Here is a 22,635-nt window from a genome sequence, read left to right as displayed (position 1 = left end):
TTAGTTTTTTATATGATATTACGAGAGTTTTTTAGGGTGTGCGAGGTGATCAATCGTAATTAAAAGGGATAAGTAAATGACATTATATTTGGATCAGTTTCGATGCAAGACTTAAAAATTAATTTAAATGATAAAAAAAATTTAATAGGATATGTGGTTGAGATGAAAATATATTTAAATATGTTGGAAAGAATTTGGAAAAATTATCAAGAATAACTCAATCTTTTGCTTAATTCTGATACCAATTTTTGATGAACTATGAAAAATAACAATTTAGGGGTGTTTTTCTAGAATAATTGTAACATGTTAAAAATTAAATTATAGGAGATTATATTTAAATTGGTGTTATTCATGGTTATTTAAAAGTTAATATATTTATTGAAAAAATAACGTAAAATTTACTATTTACCATAATTTTTCCAAAGAATTAATGAAAAATATAGATTTTTGCCGAAACCATAAGTATATTTAATAGAACGGATAAAAAAATAATACGAGTACTCTTTGCTGGAAATAGGAGGACAATCCCATGTGAATGATGTGATTGCTATGCATGTTTTTTTTACCTATGACAATGATTGTGAAATTAAAATTTATAAACCGATGTTGAAAAAATAAATATATAAATAAAATTAAAAGAGATGTGATGTTTGGCTAATAATATAGAAGTATATAAAATTTTTGAAGTTAGCTACTTTTAATCTAAATTGAAAAGTTATTTATATTAGTCTTGTATTTGTTTTTAGTTTACTTTTTTTTCTAAGAAACAATCAACAGCAAATAAATAACTTTTGTTAAATATCTTCCTAACAACCAATAATTCTAGCTTATTAAACCAGCTAATAATATCATTTAATAATTTTAACTAACAATAAATAATTTTAACTAACAATCATTTTTATATATAAGATTCATTAATATGAATAAAATTTAGGTATAATTTACATTTTTTGCTATGTAATATGAGTTATTAGGATTTATTTATAAAATAATAAAAATATCAACAATACAAATTAATAAAAGAAAAGCTTATTATTTATTACGCTTTAAGTTTTTAGGATCCTTTTCTATCTTTTACTTTAGAGCCCAAAAAATAAATAAGACCACGATGAATGCGGCGTAGGAATTCATACAGTGGCCGTAAACCAAGCCCTAATTAGAAGTCCAAACTTTTTTTAATCACATCAACAGCCGAAATGTTAAGCTAACAGACGAAAAGTAGGAAACTCTTTTAAGCTAACCTGCTATTCATAAAGTGTTATTGTACACATACAATCCACCTTTCTAACTGTAGAATAACAGATGAAAATAACAATATATCTAAAACCACATTACAATAGAATGAGGAGACCAAGACTATATATCTTAACATAAAGTGGTCATGTACTAATACTATTATTTACCTAATAAGAAATTGTTATATGTTACATAAAAATTAAGAAATAAAGACCATTTAAACTGTATAAATAATATTAAAAAGAATTATAATGTGTGTATGAAAATAAAAGAAATAATAAAATTATATTCATGATAAGAAAAGACAAATGTACTTTCGTGACAAGGGACAATTGGCGACAGAAATGAAAATTCCAAGCTAAGAGATTGGCGAGTTGGTGACAAGTGCATCGACAATTTCTCACGATATCTGCAAAGATTTTTGAAGTCTAGATTTTTCAGATTAGGAGGGAGAACTAGAAAAGCTAATCAGAAAAATCTAGAAGATGATTATCTAGAACTATCTAGTGTTAAGCAAGAAGTAATAGTTAGAATACACTAGAAGGAAGGTGAAGTAAGAAAAGAAATTTCTAGATAAAATCTTAACTTAACTACTTAAATGTTGCATAGCAAGTATAAATAGAGTATTACGACAATTGCATTGTAGGTAGAGCAAGAAGCTCTCATGAAAACAACTGATTGAGCCATGAGCTCAAATCACAAAATATATAAACAAAAATAGAGAGATTGATAAGTGAGACATGAACTTACATAAAAATAGTAGTGAAGAATGTATAGGTGCAGAACAAGTGTCCCACTAAAAATATTCTAGTATAATTTACGATATAATAAATATTTGCATTCAGTAAATGTAATACAATATTTATTTGGATCCAACTACAAAATTTTGCGTGCACCCAAAGACGGAAAAGTAAATATGAAATTAAAATTAGTACATATGAGAGATTTTAGGAAATATACTTGGAAGCTCCCACGGATCAAACTTGAACAAATCGCCTCGGCGATTATTGAGACAGGAAGAGGGGAGGAGGAGGCTTTCTTATTAAGGTAATGAATTTTATGAGTTCTTCATCAGTTGGAAAACGAAATCCAGGAGGTAGCTGAGGGTATGGTTGAGTGTAAGATGAATCACTACTTTCCATTCTTTTTTTCTTGTTATATTGTTTAGGACTTATGATCATCTACCTTGAACGTTTTATTTTGTACATGGTTTTTATAATAAACTTGATATTTTAGACTCAAATGCCTTGTTTGGCAAACATTGTCTTTACTCCCGATGTTAGTGAGAAAAATTTGCAATATATTTTTTTTAATTTTATGTATTTTAAAATTTGTAATATTTACCTGTATAGAAATGTCTCTATCATTTTAAATTTTATAGGCATGTTTTTTCTCTCTTTTAATGTTATCAATCCATACAAATTAAATGTACACATTAGGGATGAGAATAGGTCTTAGATCTAAAGATCTAAACCCGATCACATGATCCTAATTTAAGGGTTTGTTTACATTTATTTTTGTATCATAAGAGTCCGGGTCGAATCTGGATCTATAATCTTAAGGTTTGGTTTCTAGCCCACACTTTTAAGACTCAAATGTAACTTATATACCCAAATTTGTTATATTTTGAAATATAGTTTGATTCAAACTTTATTAGTTTAAGCAATTTGAAATGTCGTGTTGTATTTATACTTTACAAAGTGAGAGTATTCAGAAAACTACACGGTCATGAAGGGACCCATATAAGGCTATGTAATAAATTTAGAGGTGTTTATGGGCGGGTTTGGGCGGGTAATGGACCGGATAGTACCTAAAAAATCTACTCGCGGGCTCAAATATTCAAAAGTCCGCCCGCATTTTGGGTATATTTTTTTGTCGCTACCCGTCCATTTTTAAAGTAGGCGGGACCCGCGGGTAGGCAGGTATTTATTATATAAAAATTAAAATATAATACAGTGTTCTTTCAAAAAAAATATATAATACATTGTCTAAAATACTCCATCATCATCATCATCATCTTACCCAGTGTATCCCGCTTATGAAAAAATTAAGGACAGGATCTGGGGAGAGAAGGACGGCGGCAACTCATACCCATAAAAAGTTTCAAAATACTCAAATTACATGAATATAAACATTATGTTGGATAATCCAACAAAAGCATTGCATCATCGATTTATCTTACTTCGGAGTACGAAGTCCAGACATATACCTCTTCAATCATAATAAATTAAAAAAATTATTAAAGTGGGTATGACTCTAATTACTAAAGCTGGGTATGTAGTAGACTAGTAGTTCTAGACAATATACTACTAGTTTAATACTTAATAGAATTAATTATTTAATAAATAATATATTAAATTAAGCGGGCGGGCGAGTATACTTGCTGGTATTTTTTTTGTGTCGCTACCCCCTATTTAACTTGGCGGACGGGTATTACCCGTACAAACTTTAAATTTTTTTAAAAAACATTATCCATACTTGCCCATTTTTCGAGTCGAATGAGTCAAACTTGGCGAGTAGCCCGCCCATAAACAACTCTTGTAACAACTCTAGGTAAAAGGTGTGGTTGTTTTTCTCAAGTATTTCAATGAATTATTTGCTTTTTTTGCTTAATGCTAATGTCACACTTTCCTAATGTAGAATACATTATATCCCCACCATTCTAGCCGCCTCTACTTAACAAACATCGATTTATATACAGAACTCTAAAAACTAAAAACTACTATAAGCTTTTAACTATTAAGAATAAGAATGTGTGAGTATGTGTCATTTTTAATTTCTTGATCACAATTTCACAAAATGTAGGTGAACAGTGAACACATTCATGTAACCATGATATAATTTTATATTATTGATTACAATTAAAAAAAAAACGAACATAAAAAATTTTATAACTTACAAATTAAGAGGCCTAAAAAATACTCTCTTTTTTTTCTCATTTTTTTTTTTGTATATTTCAATGCAAACTTAAAATCAAATAATTTTAATTGCATGTTTTTAAAATTATAAAAAATTTATTTTAGAAAACATATTATAAAACGATCCTATTAAAAATCCCAGATATATAAGTTTTTTGATATAAATCGATGAGATTTCATAGTTAAGTTTAACACTAAAATTCAATAATTCTGTTATTGAAAAAAACTTATAAAATAGATGGAGAATTAATTAAGGTTGTCTCTTATGATTTCACCTCAATACTTATTTTTTTTTTTCCTTCACTTGGTTGCCTACTTTCTATTGCAATGGCTTGAACCATCCCAATATATGCCACCAAATTTATAAAACAGAAGGAGAATTAATTAAGGTCGTCTCTTATGATATTTACATTGAGTTAAGAAAAAAAAAAAGAGTACAAAGGTGGCTTTATATATCCAATAGATGGAGCCACATCAGCAAAATACAGACCAAAAGAAACCAACTTACAGAATATCAAAATTCATAACTAACTATATATTTTCATCTCCCTTTTCATTTTTCATGATACTTTATTAGCCGTCCATTTTTGAAGCAGGTGGGACCCGCGGATAGGCGGGCATTTATCATATAAAAATTACAATATAATATAAATTATAAAGTTAAGTTTTAATAATAATTAAAATACAATATATTGTCCAAAATACTCCAAATACATAAAAAGTCTTAAAATACTCAAAGTTCATGCTAAAATAATAAGTTGGATGATCCAACAAAAGCATTGCATCATCCATTTATCTTACTATGGAGTACGAAGTCCAGACATATACCTCCTCCAATCATAATAAGTTTAAAAAAATTATTAAAGTGGGTATGAATACTAATTACTAAAGTTGGGTATCTTATAATACTAAACAGTAGACTAGTGACTACTAGTTTCATAATCAATTGAATTAATTATTCAATAATTAATATATTAAACTAAGCGGGCGGGCGGGTATACCCGTGGGTATTTTTTTGGTGTCACTACCCGCCCATTTATCTTGGCGGGCGGGTAATTCCCATCGAAATTTAAATTTTTTTTGAAATTGTTGTCCATGCTCGCCCGTTTTTCGAGCTTGGTGGGTCGAGCCTGGCGGGTAGCCTGCCCATGAACAGCTCTACTTTTATGTAACAAGTAAATGAGGAACAACATCAAAAATTCACCCCCGAAATGAATCAAATTTTAAAACAACTATTCTTGTAAGAGACTATCTCTCAATGAAATGATTTCAAAACAAGTACATGCAAATAATTGTATAGGTTGAGTAATGCAACCTATGTATAAAAATAACTCATAGTGAGACACATTAGAATCTATGATTTAAAAAACAAACTCTTTTGAGAGACGGTTTTTTATGGACCACTATAATTTGGTTGGTCCATTATATATTTTTTATAATTTTGTAAGTAGGCATTAAGAATGATATAAATAGACATTTGAGATTTTGAAAGTATGCATTAAGGATACGGTAAGTAAATATTAAGAATAATATAAGTAGGCATTAAAAATACGATAAGTAGGCATTAATCCTCAATAGGCTGGACTTGAGACACATCTCTCAAAGAAATGGTATATCAAGAGATTAGTTGTTTAAAAGTTATGTTTGTCGTATGAAATTGTACAAAGGAGACCAAAATCTTTAAGTAATGGTCTAAGCGTCTTACCTCGAAATTTCTAGCGGGCCAAATTTGATTTAATTATCATGAATAGTCCAGTTCAAGTCCAAAGTAAAGGTCTTACTTACAATCAGTGGCCCATTCATTTAAATTTTGATTATGGACTATTATATTAGCCTGTTACTGAATACGTTTACTGCTCGTTTTGTATGACAATTTTATTGTGAGACAATATAGTTAACTTATTTTTCTGATTGATCACTTTAAAATTGTAAGTGATTACTTTAATATATTTAATGTACATGAATAAATCTAATAGATGTGGTCTCACCATGAAAACGTCTCATTAAAAATTTGTGAGAAGATTTTAGCAATTTTGATTAGAGTAAATCTTATATGAGACCATCTCATTATGAGATAGATATATATAAGAAGTTTAAATTTAATTTTTTTGTGTTTTAATTAATTTAATTGGACTATTTAGTCCAAATATGATACAATTTTAAATAAATTTTATTTAATTGTTTTGAATATAGCTCTCATTTAACATGAGAGTGATAGGTTAACAACATAATTGTTGACAATTTTCTCTTTTATTATTATAATAGAGATTTAATTTTCATTACTTATTAAAAAAATATTTTTTTCTTTCTCCTTATTTATAGATTTTAATTTAAGAGTTTACATAATATTAGAGTATATAATATATCTTGGAGCTTCAACCATAAGCTTAAGCTTTGGTTGAGTTGGTTCCTTGACACGGTATCAGAGTCAATGTGACAAGAGGTCACAGGTTAGAATCTCAATGACCTCTCATTGAAAGCGGAATATTCAGTACATATGAGCATCCAAACTTCTAACCCAATAAGCTCTTGTATGAGAAAACGTATTAAAGTATATAACATATTCTGGAGCTTCAATTAACACATAATCACGTGTTGAAACTAAGTTGGACACTAGTGTTGGATCCAAATGATTGGATAGAGATTAGCGAAAACAAGTTAAATAGAAAGATTATTATATTTTGAAGCTCAAAAAATAAAAAAGCACGTACCATTTTTGGGATATCTTAATCTTAGACTCTTAATATAGCCCAAAAAAGTTAAATAAGTAATGAAACTTTTCCTTGAATTTGATTGATGCTCACCTGCCAACGGTTGAACGCACATCTTATGCCCAGAGTCAAATTTTGCTAATGTGTATTCTGGATCGCTTTGGATGTTTAGCTTTTTTGTTGGTTAAGTAATTAAAAATTTGATAAATGACTCTTAATTAAGGTAGCGGAAAAATCTATTTAGTTCACAATATAACAGTACTCAACAATTATATCTTCATAACAATTGATCATTTAATACTTCCAAATAAACAATAAACTACCTAACAATTATTTGTCCCTTGGATGATAGCTTTCAAACTTATCAGTGGTGTTAATTAAGATGCAAAAATTTTAACTCCTCTTCTATGAGACCGGCTCGTATATTAGCTCATTTTTTTAATTGATTACTTTAAGATCGTAAATGATCGTTTTAAGGTTAAAAAATAATTATTTTAAAATTATAAATAATTACTTTAACGTTATAATTGATCACTTTAAGACAAAATGCGTGTATTAAGCCAACCTAATAGAGATGGTTTCACCGTGAGACCGTCTCATTTAAAAATTAGTGTAGATATAATAGAATAATATAGTTTGACATTTAGAAATAATATGGGATAGAAGTTATGGGAGATATCTAAAACTAAAAATGAAACAATTTTTAAGATGAATTAAAATATAAAATGAGATAAATTTATTAAAATGAAAAGCATAAATAGTGATAGTTATCGTTTGAATTAAGTGGCATGGATAGCATAGAGAAATTATCAAATGATAGTTTCTATTTGTTGACCAAAATGTACAATAAATTGTCGGTTAGTAAGTAGTAAGTGTAGTACTACCTTTTTCTTTTGCAATAAAGCTTATGGAAGTTCAAGTATGTTTGTTTAATTCATTCTTTTCAATAAGCTTGTTATAATTATTTTTTTTTCAAAATTTTACTGGCTACATTGTTATATTGATAATGTTTTATATGTTTTTTAAAACTCATTCATATATTGTTGGAAAATATAGAATATAATAGATCAATCATAATTTATATAAATAATTAGTTTTTTTGGGAAATAAAATTTTATGATTAAGTTGGTAAATGAAATTATTAGTTATTTTCTGATTTTGAATGATATCTGTAACTGTCTCGAATTATGAAGATAAAGACTAACTGAAATTTAGTACAAACTAAGCAGAAGCTTACTTTTGTCATCATAATTAAGGGGTTACTTAAAGGTTAAACTAATGTCCAAGTAAAATACTTGAACCAAAACCAAAGCAATATAAAGAAGTCTTAACTGTCCAAAATAAAGAAAAATTACAACCAAATCGAAATAAGTCCAAAGTTCAAATTATATCTTTAAAATAGTTTAAATCTAAACAACTAATTAATAGTCTCTCAAATACAATAAAGAGATTTAAACAAAAAGGAGTCATATTTCAACTCAAGTTCATCCTCCGTTCGCATATTAATTCCCTATTGAGGTGTTATAGGGGTTCACTCTAAAAACAAAACCATTAAAAACATACAAAATATAGTATCAACAAAAAGGCTAAAATCCAAAAAAAAACAAGTACATACTAAAAAGATATCTTTCAAGAAGCTTATTTTTTTTGTCTATCATGATATTAAGAGTCAAAGGTTTGACCGGAATAAAAATTTTGATTGATAGTTATTCCTAACCACGAAACTCTCTAAAAAAAAAACTTGACCACCATAAATAAAGCAAGCCAAAAACACCTCAACAAGCAAAAAAAACACCCTAACCCTACCTCGTCTACAAATTCAACCTACTCCTCATATAAAATTTATCCCTACAAACCCTAATATATGATTATTTTCAATTATTAAAAATTGATTTTTTTTGGGTTCAATTAAACGATAAATGGTTGACTTGGTGAGTTGGAAAAGAATAATTTCTTTTTCAATCCAATAAAAATAAAATCTTGGTGAATTCCATTCAATCAAAAAAATGGTAGGCTCGAACAAGCGCGCCTACCCCACACATAGGGTGTGTTTGGTATTTAAATTTCAAAAAGTTAGTGACGGAATGTGAAACCGTTACTCTTTCTTTTTGTTTGGTAAAATTTTCTTTCTTCTATTTACGTTTCTTGGTGGTAAGGGAATCTGACAAAATGTTACCGGTTATGAATTAGCGGTAACAAATATGAGGTAAACAGAAAAACATAAATTTGGTTACCACTTTCCAATTACTCACTGTGATTTTCTGTGTTCATTCACAAACATACTGTTGATTTGCTTTTTTTAGAATGCATTGATGTTTGCTCTAGAAAATAGGGAGGGTGTTGATGAATGTGCTTGGAAGACAGATGAGAGAAGTTAATTTCAGATTTTATGAATTCGATTTGTGTGTGATTATAACTTAAGTGTTTCACTTATCTATAATTATACCAAACAACTTATGCCAATAACCCTTATCATTACCCTTAATCCTCTTTAAGTATTCTCTTTTTAATTCATTTTCACTTTATATACCAAACATCTCATAGTATGTTTTCTGTGTTTTTTAACCTTGATTTTGACATTTGCTCAAACACATATGTTTATAATTAATTATATATATGAAAGTAATTGTTTTTCATTATTCTAATGAAATAACAATTTAATTATATTAGAAGACATAATAAATAATTTAAATGATCTAGAAGCTACTAAAACCAAGACATACAATTAAAAGAAAATATTTATTTCAATCCACACTTTTATTTATTCATAAGATTGCTGGAGTACAACTACTTTATATATGAATATTTTACGATATTTAGATATAATTAATTAATAACCTTTCTAAACTTTTTACATCTATAAATCTTATTATTTATGGAAAAAAAATTATGTCAATCATCTAGGTGCGTGATAATCAAAATGCTTATAACAATTGCAAGAAAATAAACCTTATAAAATTTATAAAGTATTACTAGTAGGATGGTAGGAGTAATATACTTCTACATCATCATCATATTCAATATTTCGCTTGAAAGTAGGATCTGGGTGTGAATATGAGTAATATATTTCTATAAACTACCAATAAAAAATTCAATTGAATGAATTTTTTAGTTAAAAATAAATAAGAATTTTAGAAAAATATTAATGAACTACATATTGTGCATAATATATTGTTAGAATTTCCGAAGAAATTTGCATCTCAATATTTGGTGATTTTATGTTTATGGAGGTTCTCAGCATCTTCTTCGGCTTCATGCAAGCATTGAATGATCGAATTTGTTGCACTTGTCAAAAACTCGGACCAGTCTCTGTAAACAATGACATGCTTATTTATTAGAATCATACTTAAATAATGCATCGTTTTATAAGACTAAAATTATTAGGTAATTGAAATTCTAATAATTTTGTGTTGCATAAGTGTTAATTATGTGTTGTCAATGATTAGAGCTCGAATCTATTCTACTAAAAAAAACCTTTCTCCGTTTTATGATTGTTACAACTGATAGTGCATGACATATTGTGCGGAGAAATAATACTATTAGTTGTAAATATAATGAAACAGAGAAAGTATATTTTTTGTTTTATAGTTCTGCATATATTGCGAGGGCATTTTTAATTTATAAAAAAAAACTTAAAATGTGAAGGTTGGCTACAATGACTGGTCATTGAATTTACATCAAAAACTACAAAATAAAACAGATATATATCATGTATTTGGCGTAACAAAATTTTTAATTTACGTTTATATCACAATGCTTGTTAATGTTTCTTATCATAATAAAACTGCTCAAAAACTCTAAAATTCTATTAATTTAATTTTTGTCACCCACCAAATAAATTATTTGTGATATTAGTATGAAAAATATCACCCAACCTAAGCTATGATGAACAACTTTTTATGAAATCTTGAATAAAAAAAGACCTTTTGTTTGTTCAAAAAAGTTAACTAGACATGCATGCTATAAATAGCAAAGATAAAACTAGATTAAGACTAACCCATTTGAAGTATCAAATGTTAGTCCAACGATGTTTTTGGCCTCATCAATAGCCCTTTGAAATCTTTCTAGTTCCTTGGTAGTACAACTCCTATTATCTAATACTCTGAGCTCCGAGGGTTTCACGTTCCAAAAAATGGGTATAACCTTCTTTTTACACTCCATCATCAATGCAAGTTCATGCAAACAAAAGTATGATTCACAATAACGTTGTGAAAATACTGCCACTCCAATCTTACAATTTGTAATCCCTGGGTCAATCTTTTTATAAAGATTGTCCCCTGGCTTCATACTTTTACTATCTAAAAATGGATTGTATCCGAGGTCAGATAAATGTTGGTATAGAAGACCAGCAATAGTCCGTTTTGTATCATTCCCTCTATGATTGATAAATACATCACATGTTTGTTTTAAGGTTGAAGGGCGGATTGTAGGACGAAGAATTCGGCTAGATGAAGCAAAACATTTGGAAAAAATGGAATGTTGCATGGCTAGCTATTGCTAGTTAGATTGCTTGTACAAAAAGTTTGAGACAAATATAGAGAACTTAGATTGTATTCAATACTACTTGGTTTGGTATTCTCTTTTTAGAAAAAGGTATGTGGGAATTATTTATAGGGAAAGAATATTTTGGTAAAATTTTACTAGTTTGATTAATTGAAGGACTTAGTTAGAATTTTAATACAAGAATCAACATAAAGTTTTAACAAATAGTCGCAAATTAGACAAAAAGAAAGTTTGGGAGAATAAAGTTTGAAGTTTGGTTATGACTGTCATTGCATATTATATTGCTCCCTCCTATTCATCTTAGGTGTTCCATTTATTTTTGAGACACTATTCATCTATTACTCTTAAATTGCATTTTATTATTAATCTATAAGTTAAAACATAGTCATGTGGGATCTTATTTGATTCGTTTTGATGTAAAGATTATTAATATCAACTTTTTATAATTTTTAATTATACATAACTCGATATATTAAGGATTGAATATGTGCATTGGATAGAGTACATAAAGTAAATGAGACACTTAAGATGAATATGAAGGAGTATTATTTTGGATTATATGGTTTTGACTGTTATTGCATATATTATGGATTATAAGGTTTTGAATATTATATATTTTGGATTATATGGTTTTGACTGTTATTGCATATATTATGGATTATAAGGTTTTGAATATTATACTAGGTCCATATATAGATGGATCGGATATAGACATATTACATATATAGGTTTACTCCTTCAAACACGTATGATTAATTATTATGATTCTCTTAATGCATGCAATTAACTGCTTACAATCTATGATGTAAAACTAATAACCCCCTCTCATATAATTTGAGTCCGATCAAATGAAAACGCATATTTCTTCCATCCTTGTGAATTTATTGCAGTCAAAATATTTAAATATTTACTTCTGTTCTTTAAACTTTTTCTTATTTGCTATTTTGGGTTCTTTTATTTATTACTCTTATAAAAGATTTTTTTTATTTATATCATAAATTTTAGACATAATTAACTTTGTTCATCCTTATATTAATATTTTCGACATAATTAACTTTAGGTCATATATTTTCCACTAACTTTATTTTAACATTTCTATATTGCTTATGTTTTCACTTCTTCTATTATATTTATTATTTAATTTTCATGAAAGGAACAACTTTAAAAAACTGATACATGACTTAAAAACTGAAATTAATAGTTACTTGAATCTCTCTCAAACACTCATTTATGATTCTCTTTTCAGACGTTTGGTTATAATTGGCCGGTATTAAGCGCATGTTTGATCGTGATCAAATATTTTAACGTTAAGGGAGAATATAATTAAAAAAAAAGTGTTTAGACTTATTAGAAAAGAATATACATGTGATCTCACATCGAACAATTAAAAAGAGCTTGACTAATATGTTAGCTTAATGGGCTACTTTTATTACCAATTGGTTTTTAATGAAATCTTATCGAATTTGTGTATAGTCAACTCTCATTTTGTTTAAATCTTGTTGTGTGCAAGCCTAACTAATTTTAATCATGGAATCATAACTAACAATTTCCAATTAACTGGAAAAAAAATCTTAGTCTTCCATTAAAAATAATGTGTGGGTTCGAAAATAATGGTGTTCTCACCCTATAAAAAATGGGCTCACATTTGTGGAGGAGTGCTGGAAAATAATTCACAAGTGATGCAACATCGAGCAATTAGAAAAAGGTTAATTAATATATTAGAAGTGTTCATGGGCGGGTTTGAGCAGGTAGTGATAGGTCGTTTTACTACCAAAAATAATTCCTAATTCACCTAACTAGTATAGCTGGGAAAGTAGGGTCGAACCACTGTGGAAGGACAAATAAAGTCACAATTTGAACCATGTTCACTATTGCTAACGATCAAATGTTGGATTTTTGTTTATCTAAGTAGAACGCAAAAACAAGAGATGAATAAAATTTAATAATTAAAAACCTAGGGCTAAAAGGATTCACTATGCATCGATCATGATTCATGAACAACAATTGGGATAGGAATGAATATAGGCAAAGGAAGATGTTGCTCTCGCAAACAAATTCGACAATTAAACAATAAAACAAGCTATCGCGATTAAAGCTTAATTGTTCAAAGAAGGAAATCGTTCACTCAAACTCGCAACTCTCGCTTATAGAATTGAGCGAATAAAACTTGCAAATTGGCCAAACATGCAATCAATCTAAAACCCATCAATTGAATCGCCTAAACAAACCAAATTTAAATCCTAAAATCAAACAAGGATCATGAACTTTTGCATAGTTTCACCAAACCCTAAAAATAAAACTACTCACTAAGCATATTAAAACTAACAAGAGATTCAACAATTAAATTCATGGAGAAAATCAAATTCAAATTTAATGGAGAAACAACCATTCAAAGATAACAATAATAAACAAGAACAAGAAATTCGAATTGAAACTAATACCTTCAATATAATTAAAATTACAATGTCGAAGTGTTGATTAACAATCCCCCATGGCAAGTAATATGAGAAATCCCTTCAATACCAAACCCTCAAAATAGAGGAAAAAAAACTGTCTCCAAAAATTCCCCTCAAAAGCTATTTATATCCTCCTTCAAAGAGTAAATAACTGTTGGACCCGGCCGGGTGCGAAGCATAACTAAATCTTCAAGACCAAAAATTTTCTAAGTTCAAGAGTAAACCCGGTCGGGTAAGAGGAAATCCGCCCGGGTACGCAGCAGAGCATTTTAATCTTCAATGGAAGCCTGGCCGGGTATGTGGAAACCCACCCGGGTATGAGAGGCTCACCCGGCCGGGTATGTGGACACCCATCCGGGTGCGAGTGGCATCTTTTTCTTCTAAATGGCATCTTCAAATTCTTCTAAGTGCCAAGTGCAAACCCGGTCGGGTATGTGGAAACCCACCCGGGTATGAGAGGCTTACCCGGCCGGGTATGTGGAAACCCACCCGGGTATGAGACCTGGTCAGCACAAAAATGACCCTTTGAGTAGCTTATGACCTTCCAACTTGCAAATCTCGCTCCAAGAGTCGATTCCTAACATAATTAGAGCTTTGTACCTACAAAATAAATAGGAAACAAATAGTCCAACCAAGCATAAAAACCAATAGAAAATTCAGCAAAATACGCGAGAAATGCTATGAAAATACAATGGGGGCATGGTAAAAAATAATATATAAAACACACACATCAGGTAGCGGACAGGACATGCTTATAGAAATTTGTCTAGGGACTTAAATTTTCAAAACTCAGCTGACCTAATTATTTTGCCGCTAAGCCCTTTTTCTTAGCATGTGAGACTCGCAATTAAATTGGTAGACCAATATAAAAATTTAAAACATAGTCTTAAAAATCCAAACATCAATGAAATTATAATAAAAAGTCTAAAATTAAGTGTTAACATCAATGAAAATAATTGTTAGTATACTAAATGTATTGTGCAATGAATTGTGAGATTTAGTTGTAGGAATGAATATATTAAAAGAGAATTGATATATATGGATGAAATTAAAAATAATTGGTTGGATCAATTTTCAAATAAGAAAATAAGGTTTGTTATGGTAATATTTATTCTTTTATTTATTTATTTAATAATTAGTATCATATTACCGAAATACCCTTTGACCTTTTCCGTTGACCTTGACTTTCGGTCAATGGGCTTTTTCTGGAAGTCCCATTTTCCTTGAATGGCCCATGGGCCAGTTACCTCTAGCAAACCCTAACTCCCCACTCTCCCACCATGCATGGCTCTCCTTGTTTCAAGATGAATAAATGCCCACTCTTCCCATGATCAGTCCACCTCCCATTACTCCCACTACTCCCATGATAGTTCACTTCTTCTGCAACTTCCCTTCCTCACCATTATAAATAGGGGCTATCATCAAGGAGGGAGGATCATCGGAAATAGCTTTCCTAGTATCCTTGCTTACATTACTTCCTTAGCCTTCCCAAACACTAGCACTAGCACTAGCAATCCCAATCCCGACCTTCCTTCTTGCATTCATTCTACAATCTGTCATTCATTAATTTCCGATCTACGTTCTGACTTGAGCGTCGGAGGGGTTTTCCGGGAGATCACCCCCCGGACAAGGCTAACGTGTTGTTTTGCAGGAATTCGAGTCGCTTCCTCCTACGAATCGGTGTTCCCGATAACGCTCCCACCTGCGGTATCTTACATGTCTTCCATTTCCTCGTTTCATAACCGAAACAAGGTTAATAATGATTCAAAATAAGAAATAAGAAAAATTAATAGAGTAATAATTTTTGAGGTCATGACCATAAGTCCATTTTATCTTCATAAAAGTTTTGAGGTCTGAAAACCAAGTAAATAACTAATTAAAAAAACAAGATTTATTAATTCAAACTACTCCTTAAATTATTATTTGTGTCCCCTTATTTTTGGGAGTCCACTACAATTAACCATGGTGAATGTTATTTGTTTGTTGGACCCCTCAATTATTTTTTAATCTTTAAAATTTTTACTCGGCAATCATAATTATTCACACTTAAAAGGTTTCAAAATCCGCTTTTACACATGCACGTAAAAGTTAAAACCACCTTTGTTAGATTAAATTTCGTTCTGATTGGCCAGCTGCAATTTGGATTATACGTCAATTAATTAAAAAGCTATCGTCAAAGATCGATTAGTAAATCTTAATGAGATCGTTTCACAGTGTACTCATCACCAGGACTTAAAAGAAACAAATTATCAACATTGACCTATATCAAAATTTAAGGTGTTTATTAGGAAATGTTGAACAGACGAACACTCGTATTTATATGTGTGCTGAATTAAATTTACTATTAATTTTTTTGTGTTAATATCACATAATTCAATATTAATAACGGTTTGTTCAAATGACTCGAACTAATTCCCCCATAAAAAGAAAGATAGGCAAATGGAGTATCATTTATTGGCTTCCGGATATTAAACTACAAAAGAATCTTCAAATATTAGTAAGCCAATTGGCCATGTCAGGAGATTACTGCGTATGTTAGTTTGTCCGGCCTCCTAAGTTTACCATTTAGAAGTTTGACACAATTATTAAGCAGTTGTAGTCAATACATAGATATATTAGTATTTTAATTTATATAATTTCAATTACAAAGTTGAAAATTGTATATATTAGTTTTTCATGTATCAATTGTATGTTCTATTCTTACTGATGAGTTATGTGGTTATTGTGATTGTTGATTGTTTACCTATGTTTATTGTGCCAAAAGAAGTGAACTTTTTATAAGAAAGACTTTTTTTTTTAAATTGAATAATATAGACGGGAGTAAAATAACTTATTAATTAATGTGTAAGTAATTTTAATAAGACAAATCATATCCTAAAATAAATGAATGATTTTATTCAAATTTTAAAATTATTGATCAACAAATAATTAATAACACTTACTAATTAAATATTAATTTTAAATTATTTGGGCAACCATTAAAGATATCAAAATAATCTGATGGCGGATACAATAAACAACACTTAATAATAATAATAATAATAATAATAATAATAATAATAATACATATATATATATATATATATATATATATATATATATATATATATATATATATATATATATATATATATATATATATATATATATATATGGGGCTAAATTTAATTCTTTGTAAACCGTTTTTGACTTTTTTACATCAAATAATTAAATCTTTACCTATTTTTACCTGCATTCTATCCTTTTTTAGATAAATGTTAACAATTTGTTCCATTTCTTCTAGAGGTGTTCAAAATAAATCCGACGACTCGATCATTACCCGACCTTGTAACTGAACTCGACGACCCGACTACAAAATGAATATAAAATTATTTAAAAAACAATATAGATTCAAGGCCGTATTTTGAACCGACCCAAAATATTTGTCCCGAAATCAATTCGATAATCCAAATAAACATCTCTAATTTTAGTTATCATGTAAACTTACATATGATGTTTGTTACAAAGGACAGTCAGAAAGACATATTTATTATCACCAATAAAAATATAGTTGCATACATACGGTCTCTTCCAAATAGACATTGGACAAAGGAATGTTGTTCTTGTTGTATAGCAAAATCAAATATGAAAAGGACATGAATTAACAATAATAATCATTATTATCAACCTAAAAACATAGAATTTTAACAAGTCATGACAAGTAACTCAAGAAGTCAAGAGTTGTATGAGTATATACAAACTCAATGACATCACAGATACCATGGAATAGTGATAGTTGAAGTCATGCATACGGTTTCAAAGACCAAGCAAATTAAATTCCAGTATTTCAAAATCATGATTAAAAATATGTAAGACCCTAATTACCTTTATTGCCTAGCTTGGATTATACGTCAACAAATTTTTTCTGTTATTTATTTATTGACTTACTTATAATTTTGACTATTTTTAATTACTATTCCTAACGTATGTAAATTGTAACATAATCCAATATCCAATTCCAATAATGTGAAAACGTGGAGGAGTCTTTATATTTCCTCGTGCGCATTAATTAAGGTAATTAAAATATACTAACAATGTATGTGTAACAAAGTAAAACTAGTCTAAGCTTATAAAATACTTTCCTCTTTGTTCTTTTCATTTACTTTTTCATAGTTCTCAATATAAATTTTAAATCTCAATATTTCTAAACACACAAAATAAAAAATTATGAAAAATACATAATAAAAAATATACATTACGACGAATCTTATAAGATCTCATATGGATATATTTTATCATTTAAATGTGTATCAAAAACATTAATTGAATTTCTTTCTTCTTAAGGTGAAATATTCCAATACAAAGTAAATTAGGGACGGAGGGAGTATACTTCCGCTAGAATTTTCAATTCAGGAAGATTTTCCTTGACATATTCTTAGCTTTGCTTTTCGCCACATGTGAAATTGTTTTGAGAGTGAGGTGCTAATTTTAGTGGATGAATTTTTACTTCTAGACTTAAAATCTATGAATTTGAATTTGTAGTTTGTCACAAAAATAATAAGTTAAAGATGGAATTTTTATTTTACTTATACATTGTATGTGTGTAAGTCAATTCAACTCGTCTATCTTTTTGTGTTATACATGTGTAATACAATTTAATATTAATTAATAGGGTTTGTAATTAAAAAATTAAAGTTATAACCTAGGCAAGCTCGAGCCTAAATTTTTCCGTTGATATATAATAATGTGGAACATAAACATTAAAACCAATTTTAGTGTTCGAATATATTTTCAATTCAAGAACTCGATATATTTTATTTTAATTTTAACCCTTTTGCTATAGTTTGATGTAATTTGTCTTTTTTGTCTTGTCTTGTCGTTTGTTTTTATTTACATGTCTTTTTTAAGCTGAGTATCTTTTTAGTCGCATTATTATCTCCTTTGATAATTTAGAAAAAATTGAGACAAAAAAGTACATTACAAAAAAAGTTCAATTGTAACGTAATATTTTGATTTTTCATTAAAATGTCACCATTCTTAGAGTATTATACTAATATTTCAATTTTAAATTATGACACTTTCTACAAGTGTCATTAAATATTTTAATCATTTGATAAATAGCATAATATTAATACCTTAAATATTACGATTGGTACTATTATTTGTGGTGTGTTTTCTCGCATAATCCACATATTTGAATGCTAATAAACTCAATTAAAGGCTAATAAGGAAATTAGTGGATGTATCTCAAAAAATGAAATTATTCAAAGCTAATATGTTTGGTTAATGACCAATATATAAATGTAAATAAGAGAACTAAAGATCACTAAGGTGAAATATTTCATTTTCACGTACATGTATAATAATGATCATATACTTTTATAATTCACGTTTTCCAAGGCTAATAAGTATTAGTATAAGTTCAAGTACTCCGGTCTCAATATGACCATATGACCATATTGAACAATGCCTGAGATATAATATTTTGTGTATATTATTAGTAAGATTCAAAAATTCTCAAATATTAGATCATACAAGAGTCTCTTAATATTAAATCTAAATCTTGGTTATTTTCCTTTTTCTAATGTTATTATATTATACTTCTTTGTTTTGCAAATAATTATTAGCTGATTTGACCAACTAAAAGTACATGTTGATTTGCTAGCTGTTTAGGAAAAATGTTATACATATATTTGATAAAAATTAATTGTTTTATATTAGTAGTATTATATAGGAAAAAGTTGATGAAAAAGTCAAGAACTAATGAAAAGTGTACTTATAATTGATTTTTTATTTTGGCTTTTTTCAAGTGGCTTAAATTATTTACCAAAACGTGTTTTTAACTGTTTGATTAATCATGTATCTACTAGACACTATTATAATATAGTATTCCTTCCCTTTAAAAAGATTAATTAGCTTGCTTCCTAAGCTGTATTATTCTATGTAACAAATCTTTAATCGACTAGTTGCATACATATGCGGGATATTGGGAGCGTCCTTTACCTTTACCTTTATTTACTTACGACACTTAGTTGACATTCATAAAAAGTATCTAATGAATTATGAGTTCAATACATCTAGTTTAACAGAAAGACGAGTATTCCTTGCTCATTATCAGACAATCACTTATTCACAAACCTCGTGTAGGGCTAATAGTTTTCATTTCCCATCTCATGGAAAACCCTTTTCACTCCCATTAGCCCTATCCCCCTCTAGAGTATTTTAGTGATAGCACTAGTGGAAAAAAACGTATCTGCTGCTAATCACTTGTTGCGGTTTTTTAATACGCAGCAATAAATAGGAAAAAGAATTAGGCAAAAAAAAAAAAGTCAACAAATGTTGCGGTTTTATTGGTGCCCGCAGCATATAAACTTTTGGACACATCAAATGCTGCGGTTTTAAGGTTGCCCGCAGCATTTAACCTTTTAAAAACGCGCCATTTAACGTTACAAAACCTTTGTTCTGTTTCATTGAACCCTTTTCAATCTACTGTACGTTTTTCTTCAAGCACGACTGTTACATCTTCAAGCTACAATCATCTTCTTCAAACCCGCAGTTTTAAACCCACGAAATTTTCTGTTGTTCTTGCTTTTCTTGTTCTTCTTCATCGTCTGCTGCTTCTTGTTCTTTTTCAAACCCACGAAGTTTTAAACCCACATAATTTTTTTTAGTAATAATTAACATCTGCTGCTGTTTCTTGTTCTTTATTATTTCTTTGCACTTCAAATTCTTGCTCTTGTTGCTCTTCTTCATCATCTGCTGCTTACCCACGAAAAACCCATTGTTGTTGCTCTTCTTAAACCCACGAAAAACCCACAAAATTTGGGCTTAGTTCATGCTCTTCTTCAAGGTATAACTTTTTATCGCTTAGTTCTCTAACCCATTGTTGTTTAAGCTTCATTAATTGTGTTTTAGGGCTTAGTTTTTTTTATACTATTTTTTGTTTCATTGTATAGGTTATACACAACCTAAAACCCACGAAAATTCAAGGTATAATTTTCATTTTGATTTTGTAAATTAGGTTTAAATTTATCATAATTTATGAATGTGTATGTAGTTGTTGTTTTTAAGTTTTGAATTTATCATACATTTCATGTTTTGTTATATTTTAAAGTAATTTCTTCATTATTTATGAATGTGTATGTAGTTGTGGTTTTTAAGTTTTAAATTTATCATAATTTTTTTATAGTTAGTAAATTAGGTATAATTAGGGTTGTTTATGGTTAAATTTATTATTATTAAGGTTAATTAGGGTTAAAACAATCTTCTTATTAGAATATACATATTTTTTGAACAATTTATAGATTATGATGGTTTATTATTAATATTGTAAATTAGGTTAAATGAATGATTATTACTTAATTTTGTGGTTAATTAGAGTTCGTTAAGTACATATGTTAAAAGTTGTTATTAATTTTGTTTTGAATTAATTAATCACACTAATTAGGATGACAAAAGATCGTTCTTGGATGTATGGAAGCATTGAATCGTCAGAATTTATTGATGGCGTATTAGAATTTTGTAGTATTGCGGTTGATCATCAAGTTAGGACGGGGGGAGTTGGTTTTTATTGACCATGTGTCACTTGTGGCAATGTATCAAAGGTAGATAGTGTTCATATCCTTAAGGAGCACATACTTCGACGTGGGTTTAGGCCTCAATATCATGTTTGGGTTTGGCATGGTGAGGAGGAGTTTACAAAGAGAAAAGTGTTGTTGAGGATGTCAATAATGTGGCCGATGTCAATGAGGATGTAGTAGATCGTGTTGATGGGTATGAGATAGATGAAAAGAATGTCAATGAGGATGTGGATTGTGTTGATGAGATGATGGAGGGAGTCGAGGATGAGTTAGGAAAGCGTCCTCGTATTTTTGACTTGTTGACAGAGGCTTCTCAAAAGTCTTTGTACCCTGGATGTACAAAGTTCACCAAACTAACATCAGTGTTGACAATTTTTGTAACACCCTGACCCCTCGGACCGCTGGTGACTACTCTTGGAGACTGTAGACTAGCCCCACAAACCAACACAAGTCTTCCCAGCGCACTTTGGTCTCACTCGTGCGCGCCTGGGAAAACTTCCCAGGAGGTCACCTATCCTAAGATTGCTCTCCATCAAGCACGCTTAACTGTGGAGTTCTTAGCAAATGGGCTCCCTAGAAAAGAAAATGCACCTTGTTTGTATGAGTAGTCTATCAATCCTTTTTCAAGCTAAATCTAGGGTATTACACTCACCCCCACTTAAGAATACAACGTCCTCGTTGGACCGTAACTTCATGATCTTTTCCCTCGCTAGGTGCACTGAACACTATCAGCCACCGTAACGTCCTCTGATACCATTTTGTAACACTCGAATTTCCTCCCGTCCTTTACGGTTTTGGTTTCTTTAAGGGATCGGAAATTCAGGGGTGTTACAATTTTCAACATTAAGTCAAAGTTCATTGGAGCGACGCTAATTTCACAATGTTATTAGAAGCGTTAGGTGAGATGCTTCTTGAGGGAAATGAACTTCAAAAGTCAACATATTATGCCAAAAAGCTCATGTGTCCTTTCGGCTTAGAGTACCAGAAGATTCATGTGTGTCCGAATGATTGTGTATTTTATCGGAATGAAAACGAGAACTTAGAAAAGTGTCCTAGGTTTGGGTTATCGCACTACAAGCGTAAAGGGACTCGGGATGCTAAAGGGCCCCGGCTAAGGTATTGTGCTATTTTCCAATAATTCCTAGATTCAAGCGCTTGTTTTCTATAAAGAAATATGCGTTAAATTTGAGGTGGCATGCAGATAGGGTGAAGAAAGGTCACTTGTTCACACATCCATCTGATTTTACGGAAT

At 29.6% G+C, this 22,635-nt stretch overlaps 1 protein-coding gene across 1 annotated transcript; it reads right to left on the bottom strand.

Moving 5' to 3' along the window:
* Window positions 1-10,065: 10,065 nt before the first annotated feature.
* LOC130815769 (probable 2' cyclic ADP-D-ribose synthase BdTIR) lies at window positions 10,066-11,350 on the bottom strand. Its single transcript, XM_057682251.1, has 2 exons — window positions 10,863-11,350; window positions 10,066-10,174 (listed from the first exon to the last, which is right to left on the bottom strand). Exons 1-2 carry the CDS (start codon window positions 11,348-11,350, stop codon window positions 10,066-10,068), a joined length of 597 nt encoding a protein of 198 aa, XP_057538234.1.
* Window positions 11,351-22,635: the final 11,285 nt, after the last annotated feature.

This window comes from Amaranthus tricolor, chromosome 6 (genome assembly GCF_026212465.1).
Source record: "Amaranthus tricolor cultivar Red isolate AtriRed21 chromosome 6, ASM2621246v1, whole genome shotgun sequence".
Taxonomy (NCBI): Eukaryota; Viridiplantae; Streptophyta; class Magnoliopsida; order Caryophyllales; family Amaranthaceae; genus Amaranthus; species Amaranthus tricolor.
This window is presented reverse-complemented; position numbering and strand designations above follow the sequence as displayed.

What these genes read in the sequence shown, in the direction of transcription:
- LOC130815769 (XM_057682251.1), bottom strand. Translation starts at nt 11,350, where the DNA reads ATGCAACATTCCATTTTTTCCAAATGTTTTGCTTCATCTAGCCGAATT. An exon ending in ACATTTGATACTTCAAATGG is followed by an intron (nt 10,175 to 10,862) that starts GTTAGTCTTAAT and finishes CATTGTTTACAG; the next exon opens with AGACTGGTCCGAGTTTTTGA.